Here is a 20,806-nt window from a genome sequence, read left to right on the forward strand (position 1 = left end):
TTTTTTTTTCAATTATCAGGTGGTAAGTAAATTTTCTTTTGTTAAGTATTTTACAAAATATACACATAAATAAAAATTTATAAGAACATAGATTTTTAGTTATATTTTAATATAAATAAAAATCTATATTATTTTAATATAAATAAAAATCTATAAATTTTACTAAAAGTTTGAGCGCTACTTTCTAAAATTAAACAGATCATAACCATTTTTTAAGTCTTGCACTTTTTTCTCACGTCAATTTGTAATGATATATTGAGAATAAAAAACTTCATACTTACCAATACAGTTTTCTTAACATCCAATCAATTAGTGCTTTTTTGTTATAGATAATATTAAAAAATCTATATAATAACTAAACGAAAAGACACAAGTTCGTTACATGCACTGATGTCTAGTTGCACGGCATGGGCATTGAAAATCAAAACATTAGTGTCCGTTTTTGAGTTATGCATAATCAACTATTTGCTTATAGCTCGCATGAAAGCAAACTTGAGCATGCTTAGGATCACTAATGACTTAAATAAACTTATATTTCAAGTGAAAGTAAAGTAGGAGCGTCTCTTTATATATATCAACCAATCAATCAGCTGTAGATGATAGATGAATAAGTAACACTCAAGTAACTTAACGCACAGAGAATGTCTTCTTGTTTATTATCCCCTGTAAAAACTGAAAAGCAAATATTGGAAGATTCTATGCCAGAAGATGACCCCAATTGTAATTCTGATGTGATTAAAGAGGATTTTATACAAGAAGATTTCTCAAAGCCACGATGGGGTCCAAATCATGCTGGCGCTAAGGAACTTGCTGGTTTATATACCAGAGGTATAATATTATTAATAATAATATTACAGAATTATACAAGGTATAATATTAGATCTTAGTTACGCTTTAATTTTAAAAATTAACTATTCACATAATCATTGGACTTGTGTCTGGGTAATTCAAAGTTTTTTTGCTGACAGAAATTTCCCCTTTTACCAACAGTTGTTTTAATCTTTTTTTCTTTCAATTAGCATAGAATGGGGGTCTTTATGAAACTGAAAACATGGCATGATATCTATCATAAAATTTTGAACCCATTTTTGAACTATTGGGATATGATGAACTCATATGGAGTTGAAATTGCTATCATATTTAATTTTTGAATAATGTACTGTATTTAGTTATTGCTTATGAGAAGAAATTATTAAAATTATGGCAGTTCTGATACGTTAATAAATAGCTTTCATAGTTTCCTATACTGATAGGAGTTAAAATTCCTGGTTGTGTGTAGAATCCGGCGATGCAATTATTCATAAATTTGGCCATACATTTTTAGTTAGTAGTGTTTTTTTCTGTTTAGATATTTGTTGGTTATCTTTACTGACCCATTAATGATATCCTATCCTCATGTCTAAATCTATCTGTGTTCTCATATGTAATACATTTAAAAATTATCTTTGACTTAATGCAACTAAGTTAAATAATCATTCATTAAAAACATTTTACTATTGAATGATAAAATATTCTTTCTCTCACCCAGGCATTAGCTTAATCCTTCGGATATTAACTTATACTGTTATGTCTGCTGTTTATTTAGGTCAAAAGGAGAAATGAAAATTATATTAATGTAGCCATTAAGTTCATAGAAATTGTCAATGACTTAATATACAACTTTCTATCGGTGACTATATTTATACGCTATAGCTCATTAAATAGCATAATAATCTTAGAAGGGGCATTAAAATGTAATATTGAAACTGGATGTGTAAAGTGCATCTGGTTGAAAATTACACATACTTCTGGGACACCAAATTTTCCACCAAAATTCTACACACCGTCTGTGAAATTAAACCAAATTTTATAAAGGAAAAAAATTATATTTTGTATTGATGCTGAATTTTATTCATCGATCTGGTTTTCGGGAAGCTAACAGAAGTGACTCTTCCACACCAAAAAAATGACACGGAGTAAAATTAAAATCATTTGCGGAAAATCATGTACTTTCAATAACATTTTGAAGTCGATGGAGGTAACCTCTAAGAACGACCAACCTTCATTAACGACCATATTACTGTTAAACAGAGAGTGGTCACTCCCAAGAGGTTTCACTGTATATCCATTAACCATATTATTCTTGTTATTAATATTTCCTTACTCTGTCCAGGTAAAAGAACACAAGAAATCATCAGCATTTTTCTGTGCCTTGCATTGATGGCAATCAATTTCGCCCATCTTCTTTACTTTTTCCAGCCTAGTCAGTGGAGCTCCATCCTCATTTCTGCCTGTAAGACGAAAACTTTTTTCTTCTCTCTTGTTACTAAACAAATTGCTTCTTACATATTTTTTTCGATACATTTACGGTCCTTGGCCAAGTTATTAGACGCACTATGAGATTCTATGTATAATCTTAATTATCAGGTCATACTATACATCTTTATTCTTTTTACAAGACTATTTGCACTTGTTTACGTTCGTCTATCAATAGGTTAAATTAGACAATATACAATAGAGAACCATTTATCCAGATAACCGGGAAAATTTTGCTCGGTTTTCCCGCCATTTTAAACTAGAACGATTATGAAAAAAAGCGCAAATTGGACTTATCCTTGAAGTTGAGTAGTGGAAAATGTGAGGAAGGGGAGAATTTTTCCCCCCGTTTACCCAGAGAAACGATGTTTCCTCCATGACCTTGAAGATCTTCAGATAGAGAGGAGACAGAGATGGGATGAATGTTTTATTTTCTCCTTTAGGCCGTCAATCAAACTCAAAGGAGTGGCACACTGATTTCCTTTTCTCTGATTTACAAGGGGGTGGGGAAAATGCATTGAACAGGCTTATCAATGAGCAGAAGATGAAAGAGAAAAATGTACTTATCTATTTGACAACGATTAATAAAAATAAAATATTTTTCTTTGGAATAAATTCATATTCTTTGCAAGTGCGGTATCATTTGCAAGTTTTTCTTGATGCAGGATCACATCTGCTTTCGTTAAAAATCGTGTTTTTATAAAAAATAAATAAATAGAAGGAGAATTGTTTATTAATTTAAACATGATTATTTTATGAAGTAGATTGCAGTTTTGTTTTTCTGATTCCACTACGTTTTGATTTTTTTTTCACGATAAATTTTGCACTCAATAAATTAATTCTTTTTATTCTTAAATTTTATCATTAGGTTTTTTTTTTCTCCTTTTTTTAATTCCATTGATCTTATAGATCTTGCCTTGTTCCGGGTTTTGATATTTATGTTAGTGCTTTTTTTAACTATTGTTTCGGTTCGATAATTTTCGTTGTTTTTATTTAGATTATTAAGTTTTCCTTTTATTTTATCGTTTTAACCCCTCTATACTTAGGTATGAAATATATTGCGTTACTTAGTCGTTGGTTTTGTTTATATTATTAGTTAATTTAGAAATTTTAATTATTTTTAAAAAATAAATATGAGAATTTTGTATTTTTTAAACTTGTTTTTCTTGTCTAAACTTGCAATTTTTTTTTATTCTTCTAGATGTTATTTTTCTACAATTTTTATTTTATTTTTTAATTTAGGAGTACTTTTATTTTTTTCTCTTACTATAAAATGTGTTACACTTTTTCTTTGTAATTCGGGTTAGATAAAACATCGATTAACGACACTTTTTTGTTGATCCAGAAAACCGGGAAATTCAGACATCCGACCTAGCGATGGCCCCGAGCATCCCGGATAATTGGTTCTCTACTGTATAATATAAACTCGACGATTGGACAAATTAGATGATATATTATATAAATATAGAATATTTATTTTATCAGATGTTATATTATTGTTTATTGTTTTTTACACAGCTGAAAGCGGTTTGTACTTGTTTGTGTTTGTGTATCAATGGGTTAACATTGTAATGCAATACGTTAAAAATAAATACAAATAGGAAGTATGTACAAAAATCTCCTGAATAAAAAACCCATTACATTTACATTTAAATATAAAAGTGTTGCATATAAACTCGTTTAAAACGTGTAATTATTAAAATACTACAGTGCGTCTAATAATTTGGTCTAATTATTATAATATACTAATATAATACTTGATATAATAAATATTCTATTTTTATATAGCATATCGTCTAATGTGTCCTATTGTCAAATTCATATTATATATTGTCTAAATTAATGGATTATTGCACGAACATAAACAAGTGCAAACCGGTTTCAGTTACGTAAAAATAATAAAGCTGTATAGTATCACTTTATAATTATAATTTTACATAGAATCTTATAGTGCGTCTAATAATATGGCCAGGGACTTGTGTTTAAAAGAAAAATAAATCCAGAATCATTTATAAATCTGAGTCATTTTAAAAATGATCACAGTTATCTCTTAGTTTTAAGTATCACTGATTAATGAACAGAATGATGATGATAATAAAAATTTTTTTTTACCCTTATAAGACATTATTTGTGGTTTTTAAAGTCAATTAACTTCTTAAATATTTTTTATCCATTTTTTTTATGAATTTTGAAGGATATTTTTCATTTTAAGATAATTTACTTTTAGATTAAACTTATTCCCACTGAGACAGCCTAAATTTTGCATTGAAGCTTGTTATCTTAAATATTCTCCTACAAAAAGTGTTCACGTTGAATAGTTTTTTAAAGTGTAAGAATTTACTTTTGAACAAAAGGCAATTTTTTAATTATCTAAATGCAATCCTGATGTTCCTGAAATTATTTATTAAAAATTAATAAATTCTTCCAATTTATTGTTATCAGGTGTTTATTTGCATTAAATTCATGAATTTCACATTTATTTAATTATTACTTAATTTTTTTTAATTAATTCAAACAGCAATTTTTAATTTTTTTTTTCTACAGAAGCTAATATAAAACATGTGTTTGAAAAACTTTAAGTACACTATCTCTTTTTTAAAGTTTTTTTCTTCTTCAAGGGCATTTGTTTATAAATTTTTAGGTCTTCAACATCCTAGCCCTGCTTAAAAGTTGGGTTGGTCTGATAGAAATCAATTTGAAATTATGCACTCCACATCTTGAATATATGCATTCAGAATAATTCTTGGCAGATTTTTCATAAGGCATATTAAAAATTCCGAAGCATTTGAAGCTTGAAATTCGACCTCATCTACAATATAGTTTTTCTTGCTGAAAACATTAAAAAAGAATAAAAACAAGTCTATCAATATATTTGTAAATATTTAAAAATTCTTGAATTTCAAAGTGTTTATCTTTAAAAAGGAATCAGAATGGTTACGGATTAGCAATTTTCAAGAAATTAGTTCATTAAAATTTCTATTTTATTAAATTTTCGATTATTCTATCTATTATTCTTATTTATATTATTCTATATATCTATTATTCTATATTTCTATTCTGTATTTCTATTATTATTCTTAGCTAATTAATTTTTCTTTTTATTATACAATTATTCTATTTAATTAAAAACTTTTTTTTGCAGTATGGTGAGTAAATTACTATTTCATTTTTCTTAACTTTAATTGTTTATTTTCATTGATTGCATTTGTTGAAATATTTCGAACTTTTATCACAATAACAAATATGTAACAGTTACGCAATTATTAAAAGTTACCTTAAGTAACATATATATTTGAGAAATATTTTTTTGTAATTATATTTCTAAAATTTATTTTCTCAAATTATTTGATTTCACACATTATTTATAGCTCCTATAATTATGATTGCTAATATTTTCAGCATACATCCTATCAATATGTTGATTTTGTAATTTTAATTATTGTTAACAGTATTTTAAAATAAATACTATTTAACTGTTCCCCTTCCACAAAAGGGATGTTTTTCCTCAAAGTTTGGGGGTGTTTAATCTGTGTTTTAAGGTAGTCAATTAAAGAGCAAGCTCAAGTATTTTAAGAGCGAAAAATATTAACAGGAATACTTATCATGGTGCGTAGCGTTTTTAAAAAGTGCTTATTTTCGATTTTCGTTATTTAAAAGCCCTTAAAGGTGCATTTTTCATTGAGTGTTTTTAAAAGGTGCTTAATTTCCCCTTTTCAAAAATGACATTTTTTTCTGTTACCATGTCAATTTTCGCCCCGTAATATGCAAAAGCGGGATTTTCACTTTGTTCTATTCAATGTTTTTGCAATTCATTCTGGCATACTGACGGTCCATAGCGTATGAAAGCGCCAATCATTTTACATGTTTGATGAAATACTTGCGAGTCGGTATGTGCGTCTACTGAGCTTGGTTTGGTCAGATTATTGACTTCTCATGTGCAACTCTGCTGCATTTTGCAGGATGTTCTCAATTTCAAGCTTCATTTTCCACCCTCCGAAATCGAACCAAAAAATCTCTCTATCATTTTATCTCGAAAAATCTCTCTATTATTTTATCAATCTCTCTATCATTTAACGGCTAACATAATCAAGAAAAGAGTTCTTTGTCAGAAACTAGTTATTTTATCATGACATGATCATATAAAGTTCTGAAAATTATTTTGCATTTTGTTAATGTATTTTCATAATTCTATTTTTAGTGATGAATATTTTGTCTAATACCTAATTCTGATGCAGTATTTATTTAAGGTGTTACATTTTTTATTTCTTTTTTTAAATAGTGTGTGGTGTGATACTTGCTGACTTTTTGAGTGGCTTAGTTCATTGGGGTGCTGATACTTGGGGCTCTGTTGATGTGCCTATCATTGGAAAGGTGAATATTTTTAAATTCAACACTACATTATAGAATTTTATAAATATTATTTTTAATGAACTACTGTCTCAAAACAGGGGTCTGCCCAGGGCAAATTTGTTAGCAGTACCTTCACAAGTTCAACTTCAGGGAAAAGGGTAGTTTCACAAAATAGTTTTAAAAGAGCAAGCTCTAAGATTCTTCCCCTCCTCCCCCTCGTAAAATTTTGTTGTTGTTTCCCCATAAATGAAATAACCAGGCTGTCCGTCTGTAAAGTTTAAAGAAAGTGGAAATTCGAACTATTATTTTAAACATTTTTCTAAATTTATTCTAATAGACACTTATTTTTTTATGAAACATTTTTTTCTCTGTGAGACTTTTTTTTTCTGTACCACCCAGTCAAAAATGCTCTCATAATGAAGATAACTATTAGTGCTAGTGCTGTTAAATGTATGTTTTTATTCAATTCTTGTTGAAATTTAATTTTGAACAATCAATTTTATGGATTTTTAAATTTGGATACAATTTTAAGCCTAAAAATTTACAATAGCAAAATTGTTTTTGAACATATGGGAAAAATATATATAGAAATTTACCAGTCATAAATAATTTTTATTCGTTGTTACAATTTTTGAAAATATTTTCTTATTTTACCGTATTTTTGCGTTGATTTTTTAATATAATTTTTAATCTCCACAAATTATGTCTAAATTTTCACAAAATGGGTAGCTCTTGAAAAAACATAGACAGACGCCTGCATAATAGGGTCAGAGTGACTGTTAAGCAAAAGAATGGGTTGCAGAATTTTATATATTTGGTAAAATTAGGAAATTAGGTATTCAAAAAGTCCGGGAAAATAAGTAACTTCACAGTCACTCGAAAAAATACCCGAGCACCTTGACTCCTTACAAAAAAAACCTCACAAACGCAAAATGACCCAGCGTGTTTTTGAAACCTCCAGTGCCCATTGCATCTGTGGGAGTGTCCAAGTGATTTATTTTTTCAATCCTGTGTTCAAGTATGAAAATTGAAAAAACATTTTTCTGTGGTGAGTCCAGTGAATGAAATGTTTTTCTCCGCCAGTGATCCATTACTGAAAAATTGTAATTCACACAATCAACACGTAGCTCGTACGTTTTCAACCGTGGTTTATCAAAAGACTCGTTTTTTCAAATTTTCCACCATGATTGGAAAATTAGATAAGCTGAAAACTGCCACACTATCAATAATGTCACTTTTCAAGTGTTTAGTAATTTTTGTATTGAAGGACTTGTTTTTGTCATTTTTCATGTATAAAAATAAAATTAATTAAAAAACTAAGAAATATATATGAAACATGTTAAATGATGTATAAACATAGAGTATAAAATTCTTTATAGAAATGGTTGTGCTCCGGAAAAAGTCCGGATTTCCAGATTTTTCACTCACCTCAATACGGAAGGATTCAGAAATTTCAGATTCAGAAGTTCAAAATCATCGATCACATTTATGTGTAAAAGTTCTTGTTTATTTTATTTCGAAATATTAGAACTAGTATTTAATCTTGGCATCTCTTTCATTTGTAAATATTTTTTTTGGTAAATTAATAAATGTGTTTAGACATGAAAGTAAACTTATACATAAGTATTCATTTAAATTATGATGCATATAATTTGTTTAAAATTTGTTTTGAAAATATCAATGATTTAAATTATAAAGACATTAATTTTATTGAAATGTGTCATTAATGATTTTACGCAAGAAATTTTCAGAATTTTTGAGTTGGGCTCACGATCACCTTTGTTTTAATGTATTAGAAAGAAGTAAAACAATATTTTTTTTTTTGGTTCTGCACTCTACATGTGCTAGTTTCTTGTTGTAAAAACAGAAACAAACAAAAAATTACAAATCTTGAGTTAAAAAAACCAAGTGGTTAGATAGCTTGGAATTCTTTAAATATTTTGATTTTAAATTTAAAAAATTTTTTAAATTTTTTATCTACCTTTTCTCTATGAAGTATGCTACAAAAATTTGACAATTTTGCTTTGCGATATTCATTTTTAAATACTGAATATCTCTTAAAATAATAAAGCTACATTATTCGAAACAAATGACATTTTTTAATCATTTGACTTAAGAATTGGTTCATAATGAGATAATATAATGAATAAATTTTGTAAAGAAGACACTGTTTGTATAAAATGCAATGAAATGGTTCTATATTTAAATGCAAATAAATTTTTAAATTTCAAAGCATAAATGAATTTAAAGAAGGATTGATGTATAATCCCCTACAATTATTTATTTTGCTTAATGAAAATGTATTAAACAGCAATTGTCCAAGGTTTTTTGGGGTTACTTTATATACTTTGGGTTTTTTTTTTATGGGGTACTTTTTGCAAAAATCACTTATAGTAATGCATTAAAACATATTTATTCAATAAAAACAATATATTCTAGAAGCTGAACATATTATTTTCTCCACATCTATCCTAATTTTTTAAAATGTACCAAAACATTAAAAATTTAATAAATAACAAAATCTTGCTTGTTAAAATAAATTTAATTCGATTATTTTTTCAATATATTTTTAAAAAGTTAAATTTTAAATAAAATACTTTAGAGTATTTTATTTAAGTAGTAATTTAAGTTAGAGTATTTTAAGAGTTTATTTAAGTTAGAGTATTTTATTTTACACTTTCTTGGCCGTTAAGTTCCAATCCTATGTTAGAAAAGAAAAAAAAGAGAGAGATGATGACTTGGAAATTTTAAGAATTTTTACCTAGAAAAATCAAGGAAATTCGAAACCTGATTTGAGTAGCCCACTATACTATAGTTGATATGATATGGTTAGATACTTAGCCATATTCTATTTTCAATATATGTTAAGTTGATAAAAAAATATTGAAAAATAAGATATAAATGAGTGTAACTCAAAATAAATCACTCAAATGTTTTTTTTTTCTTCCCACTATTAGCTTCTCTTATGTGTTGACAATTTAAAATATTGATTTGACTACTTCTCTTTAGAGAAAGCCTCCTTTTTTCTTTTTTATTTGTTTAGAGTGAACTATCTTTTAAACTTTCACAATTATATGAATTTTTTTGTTTTAGATTATTAGTTTAAAATTCTAGCTAAAGCCAGTCATTACAGAATTTTTTTTTTTAAAATTTCAAATGAGAATAGAAAAATTATGATAATTTCATTCCTCTCTGCGGCTCAAGAAAGTCATCTTGGAAAGAAACTTCAGCAATAAAAAAAATAAAATAAATAAATAAAAGCATTTTTCAAGAAATAATACAGAAAGAAAAAACCGAAATTTTTCCCTTCTCAAATGAAAAATCTTTCTGCAAAAACTTTGTAACATTCTGTGACAATGTAACTGCAATTCTGCCACGGGGCTCTTATAACTTTTATTTGTGCCCAGTCATTTAAAAAATTGTCCTCTATTTTTTTTGAATAAATTCTTTTTTTTCCCCTTTGCTGCTAGGACTGTGAATATGCTTCGTTCTTATATTTCTGTGATTTTGTAGAAGCTAATTCTTAATTAATTTTAACTTTTAGGCTTTCATCCGTCCATTTCGGGAGCATCACATAGATCCAACGGCCATCACCAGGCACGACTTCATAGAGACCAATGGAGATAATTTTATGGTGACCATCCCATTTCTAGGATACATGGCTTATCAATTTTTTAGTTATTCAGCAGAGAAGATTCTTCGGCTTTATCATTGGAATTGCTTTGTCTTCCTCTTGGGCATTTTTGTTGCCATGACCAATCAAGTATGTTTTTTTTTTTTTAGTTACCTACTTTCATTACATTACATTTTTATTTCATGACATTATTGATTTATGAAAAGACACTTATTTTTTTTTACTATATTTAATTTATTGATTGTGTAGCAACTAAAAACATACTTGTTTTCTGGTCAATTTTCTCTATGTTTTGAACTGCAATGATGCAATATATTTTAAATGTTGATGGAAAAAAATAATTACAGTAGAACATTGATTATTGGAAATAACCTAACCAAATCTATCTTGGATTATAGAGACACAAGTTAGGATATTTCTTTTTATTTGTGATCTTATTTAAATTTATTTTAATTACTTATTTATTATGATCATTTAATAAATGCCCTCCTCACAAATACATATATTACTTCTATAGGAAAAAAGATTATTTTCATTTTTTAAAATATCCATTTGAAAAATATTTTTTTCTTCCAAATAATTCTTTTTCAACTTTTATAGTTACAATATTGATGTTATGGTTCTCTTACTTTTTTAAGGACCAGATGAATCCTGTTAAATTATTAAAATGCATATGTTTATTCTTACAACCATAAAATTCTTATCAAAATAATGATTAAGGCCCAAATTTAAAACAGTATAATTGATGATAAATACTTTATTCACTTCAAAAAATATGAAGATGGAAATAAAAATCGACCATGTTTCAAGCGTTCAAGAATAGGCACCATTCTCAAGACTCACCTGGCATGAATGACTTGTGATGTTAATTTTTGGATGTTCAAAACGAGTCTACTTTTATTATTATCTATTATTTTTTAAATCTATGAAATTTATCTTTTTGCTTCAGTTTTTTGGGATTATTCATTTAGTAACACAGTATATTAAATTATTTCACACGATATTAAAATTAATTTTACGTAAGATAAAGGCATGGATTCTTTGACTGAAAAAATAATAATTTTTTCGTCCAGTATTAAATCAAATAATAAATAATTATTAAAAATTAGTTCTTGCATGAAATTATTTTTGAGTAAATGAGTGGATGTAATTTTTTTTTAATTACACAATTAATTTTAGAGACATGACAAAAAACGTAATTAAATATTAGGGGGACCAAACTTATAACCGCTCTCCTAACTAAATTATTACGACCACTATTTCCAAATTATGGCAGTTTTGAATTCAGAAATCCAAATATGTAGAAAAAATATATTTTTATTCAGAGAAAGTGAGTTTTTATGTCTGACTTCATTATAAATTAATAATTAGCACACAAAATATTTGAATTCACCCCAGGAACCATTAAGTACTTAGTACGTGAAAATCCAATTATTAGAGCAAAAGTTATTCAGGATGATGTCTTTTTTATTTTGTTCATTGTACATGAGTAATTGAAGTAATCTGTTCTACCAAGTGATTCAGGCAGGATTGGCAAGGTTTAGGACAGAATGGATTAATCCACGGTTTAAACCGTCCTGTCCAAAACCCCTTTGTCCGAAACTGTCCAAAACCCTTTTACTCAAATTATGTTACAATTTTATTTGAACAATATTTAAAAGATAAAATAAACGTAGAACTAATAAGATATTGATAATTAAATCTACTAGAGAATATTTGTTTTTAAAAGTATAATGTTTTATTAATATTGTTTGACTCTTCAACTTAAACATTAAACAAAGGATTATTAATCAGTAATCAAGTTCAATTGGTCCTCTCATTCAATAGTACATAACTGAAGTTTGACCTTGCCATACAAGTTAAGCTATTAGGGACTAAGTGCTTGGTTAATCATAAACAGGTTTATTTATCTATAGTACTATTCAAGAATACTTTTATTTCATTCTTGTTCTATTCTTTGAGCATAGTGGTGATACATCACCAGTGTCAGTAACTAAAACTGTTGTTATGTCCTTCAAATCTGTTAATACATTTTCAGTTATTTTGTATTTCCAATTTAAGCTAATATATTTATCTTTAAAAACAATTTTTTTTAAATAGATGTCTTTTTTTTATCATCCTGTGAAGCAGAAATTATAAAATTTGAAAAAAATTATTGTGAAAAATAAAAGGTTAATTTTTAAACAAATTTAGTATTCTTTTAAAAAAATTATTATTTTTTTTAATATTGCATTATTTATCCTTATGCAAAAACATTATATATCAGTATTAGAAGCATATTTATATTTAAAGGATTAGGTATTCACTTTTGTTGTTCAATGAACAGTGGAGCTTCAAAAATTATGAACCTTTTCCAATTATATTATAATATTTTCCTTTAATAAGTTAAAGTAAATTGTATAAAAAATATCAAATGTTTATTGATACATGTAATTATTATGTGCACAATGGTTACACCTGTAGAATTTTTACCTTCTACCAAAGATCAAGGTTTTGGACAGTTTCACCCAGTTTAAGACAGTAAAACCCACTTGTCCTATCCAAAACCAGTTTAAGACGTCCAAAACCCCAATCCTGGATTCAGGAGCCCGAATTTTTCTAACTCTTGAATAATATTTATTAAAAAAAACTTGATTAATTAAATTTTCATGGAATGTTATAAGAGGGATTTGAAGGTCATATACTTATTTACTCTATTTTCATAAGATTAAACAAAATGTTGCATAAGGGAGGTAAATTGCTTAAGAAATTTGAATTTATATCTTTGTAAAGTTAATTCAAAATTATATTAATCTAATTTAAAATTAATAATTACTAAATTTTTCAAATGATAAGCTGAGGAGTCACTTACAAATTCATTTTTTAAATGTTTCAAAATTGTTAAAATTTATGAAGCATCTTAGTTAAAAATATGAAGTTCTATTTATTAAATAATAAACCAAATTAAAATTTTAAACAATATTGAATAATATAATCGGCTCATTGTAAGACATGATTTCAATAAACAAAGGGATTGGGGCGGAGACTGTTTCATTTTCAATGTAAATATTTGCCTCACCTTAATTGTTCTCCGAAGCAAGGAAATAGATTCAATCGGTTCTGTTACGTTACAAACCCTGCTTGGAGAAAAGAAAAAGCAGGTTTTAAAATGAATATTTACTAATTTTTTTGTTCGAATATGGGGTTATGTTTTCGCCATAAGCTCGATTAAAAGTAAATGTCACGACATTGCAAAATGTAAGAATGACCAGTTGTCCATTAAGAGTTCAATAAGTAATGACATTTTTAAACACCTTATAGAAAAAACATGTAAGTTCATACCCTCCAACTTATGAGGATTTTGAAAATAATTCTTTCTAGTGGTAGCGAACCAAAGTAGAAATTTTTAAAGCAAATGGATCTCTCATAAAACTTTTATCAGAACTTAAGAATCTAGCCTTATGGCCTGCACTTTTATAAGTAATAGTGGACAAGTTACGCTAAAATTAATTTTTTTTAAATATTAAGACATTAATTTTGCTACCGTCTGAAAAGAAGATTTCTGAAACTACTGAAATTCCGTAGCAGTTGGAGGGTATGTAAGTTAAAAAGAAATAACTGAATGAGTTTATAAAAAAAAATATTAATTTAGTTTATATTTTATTTATTATAATTTTATTTTAATTCATAATTTTTATTATAATTTTTAATTATTGTTTTATTTATATTTTAGAAATCGTGTTTCTTAAGTTTTATGTTACTACATAAAATTCAGCTTTTTTTTTTCCAGATACACAAATGAAATGACGAAGTCAAACTTTTTAAATATGTTTATTGTTTTGTTTATATTTTAACAATTATGTTTCTGAAATGTTATGTTACTGCGCAAATTTTAGTTTTTTTCGGATACACAAATGGTCTCATCTAATTTATACAAAGTCAAACTTTATCAACATAATTATAATTGAAATATTTTCTTAAATCTATCATATTAATTCATTCTATACTGCATTACAGTATTAAAAAGTACTTAATAGTAATACAATAAAATGATAAAAGGTATGATTCAATTTGTTAAAAGTAAAAGAAAAATGTTTCACATTACAAAAATGTATCATTACAGAAAAAATAATCAATTTTATAGCGTTTTTTTAAAAAAATTTGAAAGTTTATATTCATTAACTGAATTAAATTCTCACTTAATTCTTATTTGTATTCTGAAAAATCATTATATATATATATATATATATACCTTACCTTAATTTACGCTTCTGTTTTCATATTTTGTAATCTGGCAACCTTATTATGATGATATTTTAAATCATTCTTGAAATCTTCCCCTTCAAGTAAGTTCATTAGAATTCGCTACTCGCTTTATAGATTTCATTTTATGTTTTGTTCTGATTTTTCTTTACATTTCATTTTCTGTTTTTACGTGAGTACGTTTATTACTTAATATGTTCTGTTCTATTTTGTTTCAAGAATTTTCCTGAGTGCACCTCACACTACTGTATTGATGTAGTTTGCTTTAGCTATATTGATACGATATTAAAATCGTTCTTTTTTGCAGATATAATCTGTGAGCTGCTGAAATGATTATATCTTTTATTTTCCGAATTTTTGTAAAATTTTTTTCTTCCTTTTTTTTAATTTTTTTTCTGGATTTTTATTTTTTTCATTTTAAGCTTTACTTATTTCTTCATTATATATATATATATATATATATATATATATATATATATATATATATACATACATACATACATACATACATACATACATACATACATATAAGCATATATTTTATTTTGTAACCGTCATTGAACAGCCCACCCAATTTTTTGGGTTTCTACTAATGTTCAACTCCATAGTCTTGTAATTTTGAACCCAACCCAGAGGACAAGGGAACTCCTAGATCAAATATTCAGAGAAATTTGTCTTTGTGGAGGACTTTTTGATGGAAATAACCTGCATTTGCGTTATATGGAGAGGAAGACCACAAAAACTTCCCATAGTTAGCCTGGCGGCAAAGGGACTCTAACCCATGATCTGTCTACCATTGAGAATATTTCATCTCAGTATCATGCAAGACTGAATGCAGATTCATACTGACCAGCCATCGCTGGGATTCGAACCCGGTTCACCTCATTGGAAGGTGAACGCTCTATCCCCTGAGCCATCTCCGCTAGCATAAGCATATATGTTTATATTTACAAGCTGATTTAAATATCAACATATCCTTAAAACAATGTGCTTCTTTTTCAGATCCATAAATGGTCTCACACATACTTTGGCATACCATACTGGGTTACATTGCTTCAAAACTTCCACATCATCCTGCCTCGACGCCATCATCGCATCCACCACGTCGCACCCCATGAGACATACTTCTGCATCACCACAGGCTGGCTGAACTATCCCCTTGAGAAACTCAACTTCTGGTCCTTCCTTGAGAACGTCATCCAAGGGATCTTCCACTGCAAGCCCCGGACTGACGATCTGAAATGGGCACAACGGAAGGACTAGTCCATTCCTCCACCACCCCAAAAAAATGCTTTTGCTAATGTGCCTCATATTTTATACAAAATGAATTAATACAGTCACTTTTCATAGGTGCCAATACTTCTCCCAATTTAATAATTCAGAAGCTTTACTCTTTTGCCATTACTTACTTCTTTGTTTTAAGTGATATTTTTTGATAAACAATTCTTAATTTTATTCATTGCTTATTTTATGTAATATTGTATTTGTTTCTTTTTCAAAAAGAATGCAGTTTAACGCAATGTGATATACATCATTTCACATATCATTAAATTTAGCTACTGAACATGGCAATATCTATATGAAACAGATCAATATTAATGCTTTAAAATAATTATTAAATAAAAATAAGTGCTTAAGTGTTTATTACCACTGAAAAAAATTGAAATTATCAAAATCATGAGAAGTAAAATCCTTGTATTTTTGAGATTGTTTAGTAGATGCAATTTATAGATAATTGCAGTTTATAGAATAATGATATATACACTTCTTACTGTAATAATATTAGTTGTACTGTTTAACCTATGTTTTTGCAAGTTCCATTATCTGTGGATCATTTGTTGCTTTCAAAGTCCTAAATGAATACAAGCCCATTCTAAGCTGGTCATGTGATAGCCTAAAGTAAATTTCATATTATATTAAATACCTTTTTTTAATGCTGAGATTTAAAAAAAAAGCTGTATTTATTTTTTTCTCCAAGTTTTTTATATTAATATATTATTTTAATTCCTGCCAAATGCAGCTATAATAAGGAAACGTTACAATTAATCATTATTATTAAGTATCAAAAACTTTTTTCAATGCTAAAATTTTTTTTATATGCTATATTTTTTACTAATAACTTTTTACCATTCATTTTTTTTCTTCTGAAAACTATTCATATTTTGATCTACCTTTTTGGGAAGCTTCTTGAAAGTGGACTCATGACTTCTAGACCAGCGGTATCCACAAAACCCTTTCATTGGAAGGGTTTTGAAAAAAAAAATTTATAACTAGAAATAATTATATTTATATCCAATTAATATCGCTGGGGAAATTTTTTTTTTGTATTTATAAAAATATTTGGTATTGACTAATTACAGGGTGTGGATTTCAAATCTGAAACTAGTTTAGTTCTAAGGCTACAGATATTTTTTTTAAATGATATTTTTGTTTATTTTCTGTTGAAATGTACAAGTTTGAAAAGGCTTCATATAATAGGGGGGGGGGGGTCATGTAAATGTCGCGACAATCTTCCAGAGGGGTTAAAGCACATAATCAAGATTAAAATTACACTTTTTCCCATTCTCTAAAATATTTTCGTACTGGGCTGGGGGCGCTTTCCTAGTATGACTTGCTCAAAAGCACAAGAAGAAACAATTCATAATAGGTAAGCTCCCCTAGCAGCAAATGACATTTCTGAGTATTGGTTGCGTGATCTGAAGATCTTGATGGTGTATTGTAACTTCCTTAGAAGTCGGTCGGAACATTTGCACGACCCCCATGTTATATGTAACGTTTTTAAACTTGTGCATTTTGGCAAAAAATAGATTAAAATATCATTTTAAAAGAACTGATGCTTGCAGACAGAAACCAACTGCAGATTTGAAATCAGCTGTACGAAAGCATCTAAGATCTGTTAAAAAAAATCTCGTGCAACAAAAAACAAACAAATATTTGTTTCCCAGTGTAATCCATATATTTATGTACTGTTTCGGTGCTTTATATCAACTTATTTACGTAAAATACCAAAATAAATAAATAAATAAATAAATAAACATTAAGTAATTTTTTTTAAATGCAGTATATTTAACAAATTATGAAAAGGATATGCATTTATAAATAATTCAATGAAAATTTCTCATCAAGCTTTTCAGTTCAAAATAAAATAAATAAATTCAAGAATAAAGAACTATATTTTACTATTCTCAATGCTTATAACAGTTCTTTTTTTTTGTAAACTTCAACTCAGTTTATTTTATACATTTTCAGCATATGCTTACATCAAGAATAAACTCATAATATTAAATATTTAATTCTCTACATTAAATATTTTCACTGCTTTTTTTTTCTCATTTAGTATATTCCCAGCTGATAATGAATTTTTTTTATAATGCATAATGAACTTTTTTTCTACCAAAAGAAGCTCGATCATTCAAGGTTCCATAACTACAACAACAAAAAATTTGGAGTCGCTGGTCTAGGCTACCATCGTACTTTATCTTCAGTAGTCTTCTGGGTTCATCAGCTTCCATAGTGATTCAGACAGAAATCCATGTTAGACTCGACAATCAATGGTGGCTGGAGACAATTTAATTAACTTAGATTAGCAAAAAAGAAGTTAAGCAAACAATAAATTACACAAGTTTCCTTTTTTAATTGTTTAATCTAAATATATATTAAAAAATTGTATATGCTGAAGAGTTATATGTATTGAAAAATCTTTGCTAACATTGCTTGCAATGTGTAAGTCTTATTAAAAAAAAAAGTCCTTTTACATTATCTAATGCCATTTTCAAAGTTTATTGAATGAATCAATAGATCTGTAGGCTAGATAGTTTTTTTTTTCTTTCTCAAATTGTCCAATTTTATACATGCTTTTTATACATATTCTAAACAGGCCTATACATTTATTTCGACGAATTTTCAAAATAAAGGCTTGTAATCATGTGCATAATAATAAATTATATTTAAGCGTTGATTATTCAAATTTTTGTTGTGTGTATGAAAATGTGTTTAAACTATTCTTATAGTGAAAATTGACAAAAAAAAACTCTCTTTATTTAACCTCTTCACTTACCTATTATATTTTGAATTATTTTGAAAAAAAAAATGCAAAAAATTATTAAATTTTTTTATTTTATTAATAAATACAAGAAACTAAAATAAAACATATTGCATAAGTTTTAAGTTGAAATTTGAATTTATTTTTATATGTAAGAAACCTTTAATTTAAAATCAGTTTACTATCCAAAGTTATTTCGGGCAAATGAAAAAAGTTGAATATTAGTCTTTGTATGATACTTCTTAAAACAAGGGACAACACAAGGTGATACTTTTCATACATCAGTTAAGGAATATGCCATTTTTTAATTACTCTTATTGCTATGTAAATTCAGCAAAACCATCGCACAAAATATGTGTAGTCCCACAGTCCAACATCAAAACTCCCAAATAAAACTTGGCAAACTTCCAATCACGGCAGATAATGTTTTTTTGCCTCCGACCGAGTAAAAATGTGATAAAACAAATTGTACTGACAAATTCTGCTAAGCTCGAGTTTTCTCGGGATGATAAATATTTGCAATATATAATATATATTTGAAATATTGAAGGGATGTAGAAGAGGAAGAAAAATTTAAAATTTGTTTTTAATCCTTTTTATTAAATTTTCATAAATAAAATGATGTTGAATATTTTCTCTATTCAGCAGTATGTTTCCACCCATTTAAAATGCAAGGTCTTCATTTAATCAGAATTTTAGTTATAAAGTGTGCAGTATTTTAAATTCTCTAATAATTTTTTATGACAATTAATTACACCAATACAATTCAGCTGCCTGCAGTTTTTAAAAGATAGTTCAATAGTATACACTTGTTTGTTTTTAGATTTTTTTAAAATATCTTTGTTTTTGTCTAATTAATGTTAAAGCTTTCTCCCCTCCTCCCTCCCCCCAATCAGTTTTCATCATTTTAAATTGTAAAAACATAAATTTACTAAAAATCTAAAAAAATGACAGATGTGTAATTTTAAATGACAGTTAAATGTAGTTTAAGATCGCATAACTTTGTTGCTTTAAAATTTTGAAGAAAAAAAAATCTAAACAAGTTCTGAAAATTATCAAGTGCTATTTCTCAAGTGCTATTAAAGTGACTACTTAATTTATCTTTTTAAAAGGTATTATATTGTTGAATAATGCTATATCATCAAAAGTTATATCACAAAAAAAAATAAACAAATGACAAGAAATCATGTAGGCTTAGTTTTTGTACTTACTAACCCACATTTATTTTATTTTTGTAGTAATTGCTGAACCAAAATTTAAATTCATATCTTTTATCAACAAGTGTTAAGAAACAATAAAAACAGTATCTGTCTGATTAGACAAACACTTAAAGTAATTATCTGTTGTCCATCCAATGCGAGAGCTTCTTTTTATAAAAATTAGAAATCTTATTTTAAGCTAACTATTTTAGTAAAAAAAAAAAATAACCAAACATGCTTATTTAATAAAAAATACAACAGTGCTACTTATACTAACTAATATACATTGCAATCTCAAGAACTTTCCTTGTAGTTCAGTGCACAAAATAACCCAACTATTGAATAATTCAAGGTATCTGGCATAGACTTTCTCTAATTACTTTGTTTTGAGAGATTCTTGGGTGGTGGCAATTGACTTTTTTGCATATTTTTCAATACGGCTGTTTGAATCAAAAAGGTTTTTACTCATATATTGAAAAATTATTTATATTATATTTCTTAGTTTTAATGACAAAAAAGAAAACTTGAAGGAAATCGTTTAAAGAATTTCTAAATAATAAAATATTTTTATTCATTTTTAAAGAACTATTCAACCAATCTCTGAAATAAAAAAGAGAAACTTATTAGCTTTTAGATTGGTAGTGGTGAAAGTTGCTTATTATTGCAAATAACCACTACATTCAAAGTATATCAACTTCTTCCACTGATGCTGAGTCAAGCAGTTGTGCGTGCATTGTCTTTTTAACTTTATTGTTTTTTTTGTAAAAATATAAATTTATTTCTAATTACTATAATTAATTGGAAAATTGTAAAATTTGTAATTTCAGGATTTGTATAGGTTCTTGAAACCTTTTGATTTTTATGTTTTAAAAAAAAGTGCTTACATTATCTTTCCTGGCTTGTTATTTTTTTGCTACCTTCAAATTTTTTTTTTATTAGTTCATTTTGTTTCTTGGATTTGACAACCGAAATGAAGTTAAAATAAATATAATTTTTTTTCCCTTCATGTGGGCTTTTTTTTTTTTTTTTTTTTTTTTTCAATTG

General features: G+C 27.1%; 2 protein-coding genes across 3 annotated transcripts in view; one reads left to right on the forward strand and one right to left on the reverse strand.

Annotated features, from left to right (window-relative positions):
* The window catches only part of LOC107445326 (uncharacterized), a 24,578-nt gene extending 23,987 nt beyond the window's left edge, over nt 1–591 (reverse strand). Inside the window, exon 1 of one of the 2 annotated variants that reach the window (XM_087153611.1) lies at nt 282–591. The gene's annotated coding sequence lies outside the window, so the exon portion shown is untranslated. Of the gene's footprint in view, nt 1–277 lie in introns of both variants that reach the window. The other variant, XM_087153612.1, reaches the window with a different exon arrangement.
* On the forward strand, nt 495–18,477 carry Kua (Plasmanylethanolamine desaturase Kua). Its single transcript, XM_016059688.5, has 5 exons — nt 495–828; nt 2,153–2,272; nt 6,575–6,666; nt 10,190–10,408; nt 15,524–18,477. Exons 1-5 carry the CDS (start codon nt 642–644, stop codon nt 15,782–15,784), a joined length of 879 nt encoding a protein of 292 aa, XP_015915174.1. The 5' UTR covers nt 495–641; the 3' UTR covers nt 15,785–18,477.
* The last annotated feature ends 2,329 nt before the right edge of the window (nt 18,478–20,806 follow it).

Source organism: Parasteatoda tepidariorum, chromosome 10, assembly GCF_982258835.1.
Source record: "Parasteatoda tepidariorum strain Cologne lab strain chromosome 10, Ptep-v5.0, whole genome shotgun sequence".
Taxonomy (NCBI): domain Eukaryota; kingdom Metazoa; phylum Arthropoda; class Arachnida; order Araneae; family Theridiidae; genus Parasteatoda; species Parasteatoda tepidariorum.

Coding starts and splice junctions, on each gene's coding strand:
- Kua (XM_016059688.5), top strand. CDS start 642: ATGTCTTCTTGTTTATTATCCCCTGTAAAAACTGAAAAGCAAATATTG. Junction 2,273..6,574: donor CTCCATCCTCATTTCTGCCT/GTAAGACGAAAA, acceptor TTTTTTAAATAG/TGTGTGGTGTGATACTTGCT. Junction 6,667..10,189: donor ATGTGCCTATCATTGGAAAG/GTGAATATTTTT, acceptor TTTAACTTTTAG/GCTTTCATCCGTCCATTTCG.